Here is a 14024-nt window from a genome sequence, read left to right on the forward strand (position 1 = left end):
ATGATTCCAGAGCAAGGTCATTGCAACAAGCATGCGCGCACGCATGATGATTGAGATAAATCAGCGGGACAAGAACGGTCAGAGCCAGGGCAAGGCTTCGGCCACGCAGACCACAGCTGAATGCCGCCCGGCTGTTGTTGCGTCACCCTTTAGCTTGAAGAGGTCCCGAAAAAGTAGGAACGTCGAAGGAAGGAAAAGTGAGTCAACGGCAGCGCAGCAGATAGAATCGCCTCGTGAAGCGTGAAACGGTCTAGTGTACGGCTGGCCGAACCTGTAGGCGCCAGAAAAAAGAGAAACGCGGAGACTCCAAGGTGAGAACTGTCACGTAAACACCCAAGCCGCTGTGATCCCAGAAAAGCTCACTTCTACACACGCAGGCATTGCAGAGGGAAAATGTTTGAAGGCGCCACACAAGAATAAGTTCTATAGCTGTGTAGGTAGGCCCAGAGGCCTGGTTTTATATACCTCCGGGTAGGAGCGCAGGTATCGCACCGCGTATCGAAGCCCATCTGCTTCCCTATTATATAAAATGCACTGCTGGAGTCATTTTCAGGTGTAATGTATGATGCCAGATAGCAAGGTATGATGCCCCGGGGCTTTTCATTGAAAGCACTTCCGTGTGCGGCGAGAGAGAGGCGGGTCTCCGGGTAAAGGTGACATAAACGTGCTGACCCTTCCGAAATTGTCGACTTAGATGCCACGCGGTTGAGCAGCTGCCTGATTCAAGGAAGGCGGCCGTCTTTCGGCCGCGAGGGCGTGGAACAACTGCCGGCACTCGGCCACGCGCAATGGTACGCCGCTGCGCGGAATTACGCCAGACGGCGCGACGCGCAAAAAGATCCCGCGACGAGGCGCCTTGGCAGAGAGCTCTTTCACGGGACGGGTTTCTTGCAGTTCGAGACGAGGACGGCGCGTGCTGCGACTGCCCTGAGGTGAGCAAAGCGCATTCTGCGCGCGCTTTTCCTAACTGCCCGTCCATCATGCGTGAGCACCGCGGAAATGAAAGGTGTTCACAGGTTCGTTGGACAACTTGAATTGCTCTTGAAATCGGGTTATGAAGCGGGATCCCAACAACGGGGCCCAGTGTGTGCAAAGTACCGCCAGGAGGAAAAGGTGCGGTTGACCAGTAACACTTCCTTCGTTGGTTGAATCCGCCAAGGTTCCACTGCGAAAGCTGGGAAAGGGAATGATGATAACTGACTCCCTTCCTTGACCTGCCCCGCCCCGTTTCCCCTCTAGAACGTCGAGGCGCATGGTTCCTGAGCGGTTGAGCTTTCTGCACCCCAATCGGGAATTTGGCTCGGTTGGGAGGCCGACGAAGCCGCCAAACCAAAGTAGCGGACGCTTAAGTGCTGCGCACTGTAACATTGTTCAGACAGTTTCCACTTTTCTTACCGATTGTTGCAGTCATCTACCGTCTTGGAACGTCAAGGGTGCTTTGTTTGATGGGGCGTGGTGTATATCTAAAGGACGAAGTGAGCTACATTAAACGGGCAAGAGGCGATGGGACCCGTGCATACCCGTACATTCGCCACATCATTGAGAAATGGCGCTGTGTCCTTTCAGAGGTAAGAAGCAAAGGAAAGTCCTTTTTCTGCGCACGACCCGATCGCTATCGATCATTAGTTTCCGGGGACGCATTTTAACCGTGCGAATGAGCCTATGTGGGAGAATTCTTCGCGTTCCTTTCCAAAAACGAATAAATTTTGAAGAGTAGGTGCTGATAATGTCCGGCATTCTTACAAATTTTATGTGTAATTTAAAATACACTTTTGCATACCATTTTTAGATCCCGACATGAATTAAGTCGCCTAAGAACGTGTTTTGCTCGGCGTCGCCTAATACAGCGAGGTCATAACTCCCTAATCTGGACCTGAGTCTAAAGAGGAGTAACATTACCCGTTATGCCGGGCATATCAGACACATTTTCTACAGCACGTACAGTCATGGACAATTCAAATGCGAACCCCGGAGCGCACGGCCGAAGGTACCGGTACCGTCACCTTGCAGCGTTTGTCGAAAACGCACGGACATGCGCAGTTGAGATGGCGGGAGCGAGGCTGCGTGTCCTACACTGCGATATGTTGCCCTCTGCTCGCTCAGATGCTTGCCTTGTCGCCATGCCACAAGAGCGCTGAAAACAATTGTTAGCGATGCGGCGCGAGAGTATCTGCGGCCACTGTGTGCTCGCTCACACGAGCGCCTGCTTTCCATATGTGCCGGCGTCGCATTGCCCGCATAGCTTTGCAAGCGGGGTGCAGTAACTTGAGCAAATAACGATGGACACCTGGGGCACGCGCAAACCATGCTGAGTACTGCCCACTCCGCAGATTTCTACAAGGGCTGGGGTGCCTACAAAAAAAAAACACGAAAAAATCGGCCGCCTAAATTGTTGTGCAAGGGCAACTGGCCTTAGAATAGTTGGACCTGCCCATCTTTTAATTTTTGTTTATATTAGAATATGCCTATCTTCTTAATTTTTGTTTATATTAGAATTCTGCCATTAATTTTACCAGCTCACACAATGCTTGCAGTAATGCATATTATTGAAGACGAATTCTGGTGGAGTATCTATTGTTGCTATCAATCAATCAATCAATCAATCAATCAATCAATCTGTTTATTTGGCATCTACACATTTACAGATGCCGGGAGCACGGACAAAAAGCCAATAAAGTGGCTTGACGGGGTCCGTGCCCCTTAATGTACAGGACATGTAAAAGTGCACATTCAAATTGTAGTACAAGCTGCGCATGCATAAAATTCGCGTTTATACAATAAAATCAGCTAGCAACAACACCGCAGCACCACCGCATTTAGCGGCATAAAACGCAAACACAAATACAAATACACCCGCCCAAGATTACACTAATACTGACAACCTGCAGGGTAGAAAAACAAAATGATAAGACATGACACCTAAGGAATAAAAAAATACTGACATCACGTAGTTCGAACTACAGAAAAATACAGACAAATATGTAGGAAGACCGAAAGGGAACAAAAATTACAAATCACAGGTTATATTCCGAGTTTAGCAACGTAGGCAAAGTATAACACAGCAGCTGTTTGCCATAATTTGTTCTCGGGATGGGAACAAGCCATGGTTCTGCATGACGTGTATTATGGCTGTGACTGTGGGGTGTTAAGTTTGCAATATGTAAAAAAGAAGAACTGCATCTTTTTCTTTCTTTGTGATACCGTTTAGTTAGTGTTTCATTATATAAATGCGTAACGGGACTGATATTCATAGTTTCAAAGAGTGGTCCTGTGTGCGCATCATACGTCGAGTTCGCTACTACTCGCACAGCTTTCTTCTGTATTAAATGGAGTTTGCTAATGTTGGCATTTGTTGTGTTGCCCCACACAAGTAAGCAGTAATTGAGGTGGGAGAAAAAAAGAGAGTTGTAAATCAAAAGCTTGATTTTTTGGGGTAAGAAAAACGCAACTTGGTAAGAATCCCAGCAGAACGCGAAAGTTTACCTACTACATTTTCAACGTGTTTGTTCCAGGTCATGGTCTCTTCAAAGTAAACACCGAGACTTTTAAAGTGGGACACAGTACTTACAGCAGATGCTCCGATGTGCAGGCAACCATCAATATAGGCTTGCGAATTTTTTGGCCTAAATAGTACGGCTTTAGTTTTTGTGGTGTTAATTTGTAACGCATTGATTGTGCTCCAGGCGTTTAGCGTTGCCAGCACATCGTTGGAATCACGCAACAATCGTGTAGGTTCCTTTGCCGTAAAGAATAATGTAGTGTCATCCGCGTAAATAACGAATTTTGCAGAGGTGGAAATATTCACAATGTCATTTATGTAGAGTATGAACAGTAATGACCCAAGGATGCTTCCTTGGGGTACTCCTAAATTTAGAGGTTTACTAGCAGATAGTTTATTATCAATAACAACAATCTGGCTCCGAAACTGCAGATAGCTTCGTAGCAGATCTAAGAATACACCCCTGAAACCATAATATTCAAGTTTTGTGAGCAGAGTTACATGGTTAATCCGGTCGAAAGCTTTTGAAAAGTCTACAAACACCGCTAGCGTTAGCAGCTTATTTTCAAACGACGTTAAAATAACTCTTTTTGTGCCAGTAGCGATGATTCTGTCGAAGACCCTTTCTTAAAACCAAATTGGGAATCGGTAATTATACTATGTTTTTCGCAGAATGTGGTCATTCTTCCTGTGATTATTTTTTCAAGGCCTTTAGAAAACACGGGTAGGACGGATATGGGCCTGTAATTAGATAACTCGTTTTTATCGCCGCCTTTAAATATCACGCTAACTTTAGCCATTTTCATACGGTCTGGAAAAACGCCGTTTGAAAGAGCAAGATTGTACACATGTGCAAGGGCAGGGCTGATTATGTCAAGCGTGTACTTCACGGGTCGTATTTGCATGTCATCGTAATCACATGACCTGCTATTGCGTAACGTACAAAAAACGGAACAGATTTCAGCGCTACTTGTAGGTGTTAAGAATGCACTTTTGCAATTTCTAGCTGCCATATATTCGACGATATGAGGGTTATGAGTACTGTTTACAATGTTGACAACGTAATTATTAAACTCATCCGCTAGCTGCGTTCCACAGGTTGGTTTACCATTTAGCATTAGTTCTGTGCTTCGCGTGAATTCTTTTTCCCTGCCAAGTAGGGAGTTTAGTTTTTGCCATAAAACATCCGTTCGTTTCATTGCCTCCTCGTTAAAGATGTTGAAAAGGTAGTTTCGTTTAGCCTGTCTAAGACAGTTTGTGACCTTATTTCGAAAAGCCTTAAATGCGACAAGATCAGCGGGGTTCCTAGTTTTTAGGAAACGCCTATAAAGAGAATCTTTCTCTCTTATAAGCTGCAAGGATTCGGGCGTAATCCATGGCTTTCCTGATTTTCTGGTGCGCAAACGCTTGCGTGGGAAGTGTTTTTTATAGACCGATATAAATTGTGTCAGAAAGGCTTCGTAGGCAATATCCGGATCGTTTGCCGCATATACATCCTGCCAGCTTATCGTAGCTAGTTCGTTACGAAAAAGGTCTAAAGTAACTGCATTGATATCTTGGAATGTTGGGCCGGGGCTTCGTCGAGGGTGTTTCGTTTCAGTAGTGTCTGTCATCAGAAAGATAGGTAAATGGTCACTGATATTTATACCAATGGTACCAGACTCAATATTGGGGTCCTCAACGTTTGTAACGAAAACATCAATTAGTGATGCAGAATCGGGTTGAATATGAGTAGGCACAGTGGCAGTGTTTACAAATGCATTCGATGTCAATATTGTTGCAAATTCACGCTGTGCTGATGTCGGAGCTAACATATTGATATTTATATCACCACCCGAAACACGTTTTAGACGGTTTTCGTTTATCCACCCTAAAAACGCATCGATAAATGATAGGAAGGCACACATGTTCCCTCCTGGTGGCCGGTATAAAACTGAAAAAACAAGTTTTCCGCTTAGCATTGTCAGAATCTCAAAGTCATCAGTAATCACATTGAAATCGTCCATGACTTCGCAGCTAAAATTATTTTTTGCCGTAAGTAATACGCCTCCCCTTCTTTTAGTCGTGCGGTTTAGGTAGTAAGTATTGTATCCGGTCATTTTAAATATATTCTGCGTTTGCTGATACCACGTTTCGGTCAGCATGACGACATCGAATACGAAGTTAAAGCTCAGAAGTAGAGCATGCAGGCTATCAGCTTTATTGCAAGCTGACTGAGTATTTACGTGAAAAAAAGATAGGCGATGTTTTTTAGCTAAATATACATTGGTAACGTCACTAGTACTCAGCTGAGAGTAAGCCATCTCGGCTTACGAAATGATTCGATGCGCGCCTGCTTACGCATCAGGCTATTGAATTTTCTCTAGGTCCTGCTCGCAGGTTATGCGCAGTGTACGAGATGTGTCTGTCTTGCGGGCAAAGATTTTGCCGTCCTTTGTCCAGGCGTACTTCCAGTTTCGTTCCTTCTTTCGCGCGACAGCTTGCCCGAGCAGTTTTTTAAGAGTAGGACACAAATGCTCATTGACAAACACCGGTAAGGGTTCATAGAAACCAAAACTGGACGCGCAGACCCGTTTCGTGCGTGCCTTCTCAATTACAGCGTCTCGCTTTGCACGTGAATGAAACTGCACAACCACATTCGGGCAACCCTGATCTTTCCTTGGTACACGATGGCACACATCGACGTCAGTTTCAGAGATCCGTTCATCGATAGCATCGCCGAGCATCCTTAGCATAGCTGGAAGATTTTCCTTGTCAACGGCCGGGAGTCCTTTGATCTCAATGTTCCTACTTCGCGAGTACTGCTCAAGGCTGGTCGTACGTTGCTCGGAGGATATCACAACTTCATTCAGCCTTTTGCATTCTGCTGCTAGATGCAAGTTCTCTTTTTTCAGCGCTGCGTTCTCTTTCTCGATTTTCGCGGAGCGCTTAGCCATTGCGTCAAACTGAGTGCTGAAGAAGTCAATAGAATTCTTTAGTTCTTTGAATTCCCTCCTCAATTCTTTCTCCATCTCTGTCCGCATGTCTCTCATTTCCTGCCTCAAGTCCGTCAAGAATTTAGCAATTTCATGGGGCATCTCGTATTGCGACATAATACAACCACAGTTTGGCAGCAGCGGAACAAAAAGCAATACGCCAGGCGGAAAAAACACGACACAAACCTGTGTTTCAAAAGCGTGGCGATTAGGGCAGTGTACTGCGGTGGCCGCTGCTGCCAAATGAAGCCCGGAAGATCACCGCAGATGCTTTTACGGTGGGGGTCCCGCCGGTCATCGATGCGCAGATTCCCCTGCGCAGGCGTCACCTCGCTGGCAACGTCAGCAGGCCAATATGGTGCCCCACACGTGGCGAAGCACTTCACAGCAAACAGGCCAAGCGAGCGGCTGCGATTGGTTCCGAGGGGCGACGAGGCAAAGCTGGTTCGGCGGAGAACGCCAAAGGCCCAGCACCACCGTAGAGCAGGATCTGTGTTTCAAAAGCGTGGCGATTAGGGCAGTGTACTGCGGTGGCCGCTGCTGCCAAATGAAGCCCGGAAGATCACCGCAGATGCTTTTACGGTGGGGGTCCCGCCGGTCATCGATGCGCAGATTCCTCTGCGCAGGCGTCACCTCGCTGGCAACGTCAGCAGGCCAATATGGTGCTCCACACGTGGCGAAGCACTTCACAGCAAACAGGCCAAGCGAGCGGCTGCGATTGGTTCCGAGGGGCGACGAGGCAAAGCTGGTCCGGCGGAGAACGCCAAAGGCCCAGCACCACCGTAGAGCAGGATCTGTGTTTCAAAAGCGTGGCGATTATGGCAGTGTACTGCGGTGGCCGCTGCTGCCAAAAGCGGCCACCGTTGGCAGCTGAACCACCGTTGGCCCTGAACCCACGAAATAACTCAGCCTTGACTCCGTTAAACAAAGGTGCGTTCTTGGCGTCCAGCTCCTGACTCAATTTCCAAGCCACGGCACCATGAGCGCAAAACATTGCAGTGCTATCAAAATTTAGGCGGCAAGCCTTTCTTTGTATCCCTTTATGTGCGCTGGTTTTCTTCAAGAAAACCTTACGAGAGCGTGCACGCGGTTCCCGCGCAAGCGCTAGCCATAAATGCAGGCAATTACGTGCCGCGTTGCTCTCAATGCGACCAACACCTTCAGCTGCAGCGGTGGTAGTACTTTGAGTGCTTGCAGCGCTCTTGACGTATGGCGACAAGGCAAGCATGCGAGCGAGCAGAGGGCAACATATTGCAGTGAAACACGCAGCCTCGCTTCCACGACCTCAACTGCGCATGTCCGTTCGTTTTCGACGGCCGCTGCCAGGTGACGGCACCGGTACCTTCGACCGTGCGCTCCGCAGTTCGTATTTGAATTTGACTGTATGTTACTGCACGCGTGTGGGCAAGGTGTGTTCCACGACAGGCTGGATTTTTTTTAGTTTTCCCGAAATGGCGGCTTTAGTAACCATTTTCAAAAAGGTTAGCCATAATTCCAGGAAAATCTCGCGTGACAAGGGCCCCACCCCTTGTCACGCGAGATTTTCCCGGATATGCCTTTTGTATTGAGCTGACGTCCTTTGGAAATATTGATGTTTATTTGTAGTGGAAATACTAATTTACACCCTTACTGAACACGACGCTGAGAGTACTTCCAAATGCAAGTAATACTTGTCGCCAACCTTTGGCTTTTCGCATTACGTGCGTTCTCTTAGCGCTGCGGCTGGAGCGTCGGCAGGATTGTTGAAGGAAAGAAAAGCACACATAACCCCATTGGACCACAGACGTCCATAAAACATCCACTGGACATCCGGTGTCGGACATTTGCAGGTCCTTTAGACATCCGCAGAAATCCAGCGGACGTTTTACGGACGTCCGTGGGATGGTCCGATGCAAAGGAATTGTGCATTCTACGGACGTCCGACAGACGTCCCAGCCGGATTTCCCGACATCCGGGCGGATGCTCGAAATCGGACATTTCCAAACCGAGATGTGCAGGGGATGTCCAGGGGATAACAAAATGCGGATATTGGATGTCCCCCGGACGTCCGCTTCTAGTCCTAAATTTTTCGAATCAGGAAGAACCTGTACTCGCTGTAAACCTGAGTGCATTGTTGATAACATGCCTTGAAGGACTACTCCAGCATTAAGAATACTTGATACAAAAGCCTATTCTGTGGCTAATTTTGGCATACCCCTAATTATAAATGCGTGCTCCATGCACTCTGTGTACAGACAACTCCACACCCTATTCATATTTCTCTTGCCAAGAGGGCGAACAGTGATGTTACAGAAGCATAATACAGTGGAACGTTGCAAGCTTATCGTCATGACTTTTCAATAAGGACTATGCATACACTGCGGGCTGTTGTGTCAACATAAATATGAATAAGTTGTAGTAGGCAGTTACCACCTCGGTGAACAGCATGCTTCAAGATGAGCCCACAGTGTACATATGGTTCCGTATTGAAAAGCGGTTACGATGAGCTCGCAACTTTCTACTGCAAGCATCACTGCTCCCACTCTTGCCAAGAAAAATAGGAATAGGGTGTGGAGCTGTCGGTCCACACAGTGTGGTACAAGCATTTATATTTACGGTTTTGCCAAAACAAGCTACAGAAGGGGAATAAAGCTGGAAGTATTGTTAAAGTATTCTGGAAGTATTCTTAAAAGAAGTATTTTTAAAGCTGGAGTAGTACTTCAAGGCATGGTATAAATAAAGCACTGAAATTTACAGCAAGTACAGGTTCTCAAGTTAACTAGAAAACTGAAACGTACAATATTAAACTTTATGTATCTATACCGAGTATGTTTGGGATATTTCCATTGAATTGCTAAAGACAAAACGTCCAGCAATGTACGCTAAAGAACAAAGAGTTAGCTTGAAAAAGTGAAGTATGGAACAGTTAAGCAGGCTGCTGAAAACAAATATACTGAATGAAATAGATTACATGTTGCAAAGTACGGCATGAAAAACAGATGAGACAATGTCGCAAAACTTGAAAATTCTTTATTTAATGCTTTATAACCTCCAATGTAAGACAATAAAAACTGGCACCGACCAAAAATGTTTAAAATCCAAATAAACAAAACAAAATGTTTAAATGCTGAACATTTAAACAAAAATGTTTAAATGTTTACAGAATGTTTGTAGGGAACAGTGCAACGCACGTCCTTCACTTTGGACACTTCATAGACAAGGTACAGGACATCGCCCTGGAAGATGGCGACATTCTGGTGTCTTTTGACGTCCAGTCCCTGTTCACGAGTATACCAACGGACTTGCCAGTTGACGCAGGCGTCGCAGCCCTCAAAAGAGACACAACTCTGCCAGAGCGCACGCCTATTGAAGTCCCGGATTTGCGGCGCCTCCTGAGTTTCTGCCTCGAGAACACGTACTTCACTTTTGAGCACACGGTCTACAAGCAGGCACACGGGACAGCGATGGGCGCAGCCGTGTCAGTCACAGCAGCAAATATTACGATGGAGGCGCTTGAGCAACGTGCAGTGAATTCGTTTCGTCCTGCGCCCAAAACCTTTTTACGTTACGTAGACGATTGCTTCAGCGTGATCAAAGAGGAGGCACCGACTGTATGCACAGCGCGCCTGAACAGCAGCGATGACGCAATCAGGTTTACCGTAGAAGAGGAGCAGCACGGCGAGTTTCCGCTTCTGGACGTCCTGGTAAAGCGCGAAGAAAACTCCTTGACGTTCAGCGTGTACAGAAAGAGCACCCATACGGGTCGCTACCTGCATTTCAAGTCTGTTAACCCTGCTTCCCACAAACGGTCTGTAATCACCTCGCTTATAAGCCGTGCGAAGAGGGTTTGATAGAAACTGGAAGATGTCGCCGCCGACATACAGCAAGCGCATCGGGACCTCTCTGCAAGTGGCTACCCTGAGTCATTTGTGCGCTCCGTGGAACGTCAGCTAGAACGTCCTGTGCTGTCCGGCAACGTGCGTCCCAATAGACGTGCTCCGATACCGTATGTTCCTGGAATTAGCGAGCACTTGGCGCGTGTTCTGCGCTCCTACAGTGTACAGGTAGCGCATGTGCTAACTCAAAATTTACGGCACTCCCTGGTGAACGTGAAGGACAAGCTCACAGAGGAAACGTTCCCAGGCGTTGTCTACCGCATTCCCTGCGCAGATTGCAACCGAAGCTATGTCGGCGAGACAGGAAATTTTCAGCAAAGGCTCAAGCAGCACATGTACGACGTAAGAAAGAAGAACGTGTCTTCTAACGCTCTCGCTGAGCACGCAGAAGCAACTAATCATGAAATAGATTGGGCCAATGCAAAAATAATCGGAGAAGAGAAGAATGACACCTCTCGGCTTTATCTTGAATCCCTGACAATCCAGACCACGGAGCACACACTTAATCGCAATGACGGCAACTTCCCACACGTGCACGCACGTTGCCTACGTCACATCTTGAAGCAAACATAAGTGGATCACTTTCGCCCCCACTTTTCATTCTGAACAAGGCACCCGCACGGGAGCCGAAACGTCTTTCTTTGAATTGTAAACATTCTTGGTCGGTGCCAGTTTTTATTGTCATGTGTTTTCCTGACCAGACGGGTTTCCGTCCAACTCTAGATTTCAACCTCCAATGTAAGTACAATCTCTCATGCGCCCATCATGCTTCATGCCAGGAACATCTTGGCTCAAACTTTTCCGCAACTGCTCGGTCACCACCTGCAAAACCAAAAGCAACAATTACAGGTTTCTTTTTCGAGCCACGCGACAGAAGTCAAATACATGTAAATTCAAACTTCATGGTTTATGTAGTCCAATATACGGCTACATTATTAGACACAAAAAGAATTTTAGCCTGCTTTTGAATTATTTTGGTTGGCTCGAATGTAGATTCAATGTAGATTCAGCTAATGTAGATTCAAGCAATTTTCGTCGCAGCAACAAGAAAAGAAATCAGCACCGCTTTTGTTGCTCCTGTCGCAAGTGTGAATGGGCCTTTATACACAATACATTCACACGGTGACTGGCAGTTGCGGAGGGACGTAACTTTGCGCACTGGAAGCCTGATTGGCCAGGCTAAATTCTCCCCTCCCCCCACCCCTCATATTTCAATATTTTTAATCACCAAGTGGCCCAACTCTAAGCTTGGCAAGGTCCGTTGGGTGCGTTTCGATACGATGCATGCTTTTCACCTACGAGCTTTGACGGCGTGTATCAATTATGAGGAGTGCGCGCGGTAGTAGAGGGCGCCGGATAAATTTTGACCACCTGGTTACCTTTAACGTGCGCCTAAATGTCGTTGCGGTTGCCGCGGCCGAAAATTGAACCCGTGTCCTTGGGCTCAGCAGCACTACGCCTTAGCCACTGAGCCACCGCGGCGGGTAGAGACGGATACGTGCGTCTGCAAGCGCATAAGCAAGCACGGCAAATATATTAGTACACGCGCCGTGCTCACGTCAGCGAAATGCGTTTACTTCACCGCGTTCGCCGGCATGAGCCACACAATTGGCGGTGAGCGCGACCACGGGCGGCGCTGCGGAGCGCGCCTCCGTGACGTCGGCTTAGGGATTCTCGCATTTGTCCTCTGCTTCACTCGGGCTCGCTCTCTATGCTCTTTCTTTGCGCGCGGTTGAGATTTTGTGCTTGTCCGCAGCAGATCTCGCGAATGCGCAACTTTTTTTTCGTAACAAAAGACTTAAAATAGCGTAAACTAGCTCAAGGTGTTATTTTAAGTATAGTTTTTGATACCGCTCCGGAAAGAAACATTGCCGGCGTAGCCCATGCATTGCTGCGAAGCTGGTCCTGTGCGGAGCTCGAAGAGTCGGAGCTAGGCGTCAGCCTCTGTGTTCAGCAGTCTTTGGAACAAAGGTAACAGCCGCAGGCTGACAACCGACAACAGTGAAAATGGAAGACCAAAACAAATTCCAGGCCTTCGGGGCTGTCGGCTTTGGCAGAAGGCATTACGATTCCAGCTAATTGTATTAAGGTAAAACAGATTTGGCAACCTTGCCTAACACTCGAAACTATTGTATCAATTCACTTTACGTTGTTACGGCATGAAAGTGTGCCGACATGCACTATGGGGCGCAAATAATGTAGGTTGATTTCCAAATAACCTGCTGTGTGTATAGGCGCGTGCTGGTTTTATACCAGGCTTCTAACCAGTATGCAGGCTTATTGAGCAAAACGAGTAACCTGTTAGGCAAACATACAGTAAGAATATGTTTGTTCAGATTTGGAGGGATATTTCGGTACATTTGCCACAGCCATATCATCCCAATATTCAGATAGGCGTTATAGTAAAACTGCACTCAAGAGGGGGAGGACCAGAAGGAGGAGAAAACTTTAACAGTAAAATCGAGCTGGTTAGTGGGCAGGCTCCTCAGTCCAAGACGAGTGAGTAAGATTTATTCTTCAATTCACCGAACGTCATCCCGAGTAGGCCAGGATTTGTTCTTTGCGACTGAAGGGGTCTGAAAACAATAAAGAGCTGTCTGGACATATTCACTGGTTTCGAATTGTGTTATACTGAAAATTGGCATGTATACTATTTATTGCGTTAGTTAGCAAGTATATCAAGTTTTCAACACCGTAATCATGTCATAACTTTTCGGGTTGAGATTGAGTTCGTTACGATATCGATGGTTAGATGGAAATTAGGTGCACAAAAGCCGCCTTCGAGTACTGTGAACAACGTTATCTGCGCCGTAGCACAGATCTCATTGCATTGAATATTCACACGAACTTTGTGAGCGTTGCGCAAACATCCCCAAACCTCCTAGGACGTTTAGGACGGTGCAGAAAAATGAATGCGTTGGGCACAGAAAAAAAAAAAACGTTCATCTAGCAACAACGAAAGAAAGAGAAAACACCCGTTTTATTTCCTGCTGTGCGACCCGCTGCTTGATTCGTAGCATTAGACTGTTGAGTCTTCATAAGAGCATCTCAGAAATAGTGAAGGAAGCGTACGCATTTTGAATATTTATTGAGGAGCTCTGGGCGCTGAAACTCGCAAATACGCTAGATAGGACCAGGGCGAGTTACACACGATTGTCTGAGCGATGCTTTCTGAAAGTCGTTCTCTCTCTCCTCGTGTGTTGTAAAATTGTGCGGGACAAAGCTTGAAATTATTCAGAGCCGTCAGAATCTCATTGAAAACACACTTTTTAAAGCACCAAAGCATCAAAGCGGGCGATTTCTAGCACAGGCACTGCTGCCAGTCAGAACCGGACGACCGCGGCGCGGGTGTAGCAGCGGGGCGAATGTAGCAGACGACAGCGGAGCGGGCCCCTAAGCTGACGTCAGATCCAGGGGGCGCCACTCAAACATCTCACCGCCAATAGGGTACCTCAGCGTAAACACTACGGTCGCGTCCCCTCTGGGGTCGTGAAATCCCCCCCCCCCCCTTCCTACCCAAAAGGCACCGTACGGCTTCTTACACATTTCGTGACACCGTGCCTACATTTCACTTCAAGCCCAATGCATAACGCATCTCCGCAGCGAGCTCGCACAGTTAAATGTGTTACAACCCTTTCCATAAACCTGAGTGAACGTAAAAGTAGCCACTGCCCA

The 14024-nt window shown here is 47.2% G+C and overlaps 1 protein-coding gene across 3 annotated transcripts in view; it reads left to right on the plus strand.

Annotated features, from left to right (window-relative positions):
- Positions 1-773: 773 nt before the first annotated feature.
- The window catches only part of LOC144168752 (mite allergen Lep d 7-like), a 222625-nt gene continuing 209374 nt past the window's right edge, over positions 774-14024 (plus strand). The window contains exon 1 of one of the 3 annotated variants that reach the window (XM_077697711.1): positions 774-932. In XM_077697711.1, the coding sequence (XP_077553837.1) occupies positions 789-932 (144 nt within the window). In that variant the 5' untranslated portion in view covers positions 774-788. Of the gene's footprint in view, positions 1017-1430; positions 1569-14024 lie in introns of those variants that run through there. The other 2 variants (XM_077697710.1, XM_077697712.1) reach the window with 2 other exon arrangements.

The sequence above is a fragment of the Haemaphysalis longicornis genome, unplaced genomic scaffold, assembly GCF_048455015.1.
Source record: "Haemaphysalis longicornis isolate Haplotype H1 unplaced genomic scaffold, Haemaphysalis longicornis Haplotype H1 scaffold_2, whole genome shotgun sequence".
Lineage (NCBI taxonomy): Eukaryota > Metazoa > Arthropoda > Arachnida > Ixodida > Ixodidae > Haemaphysalis > Haemaphysalis longicornis.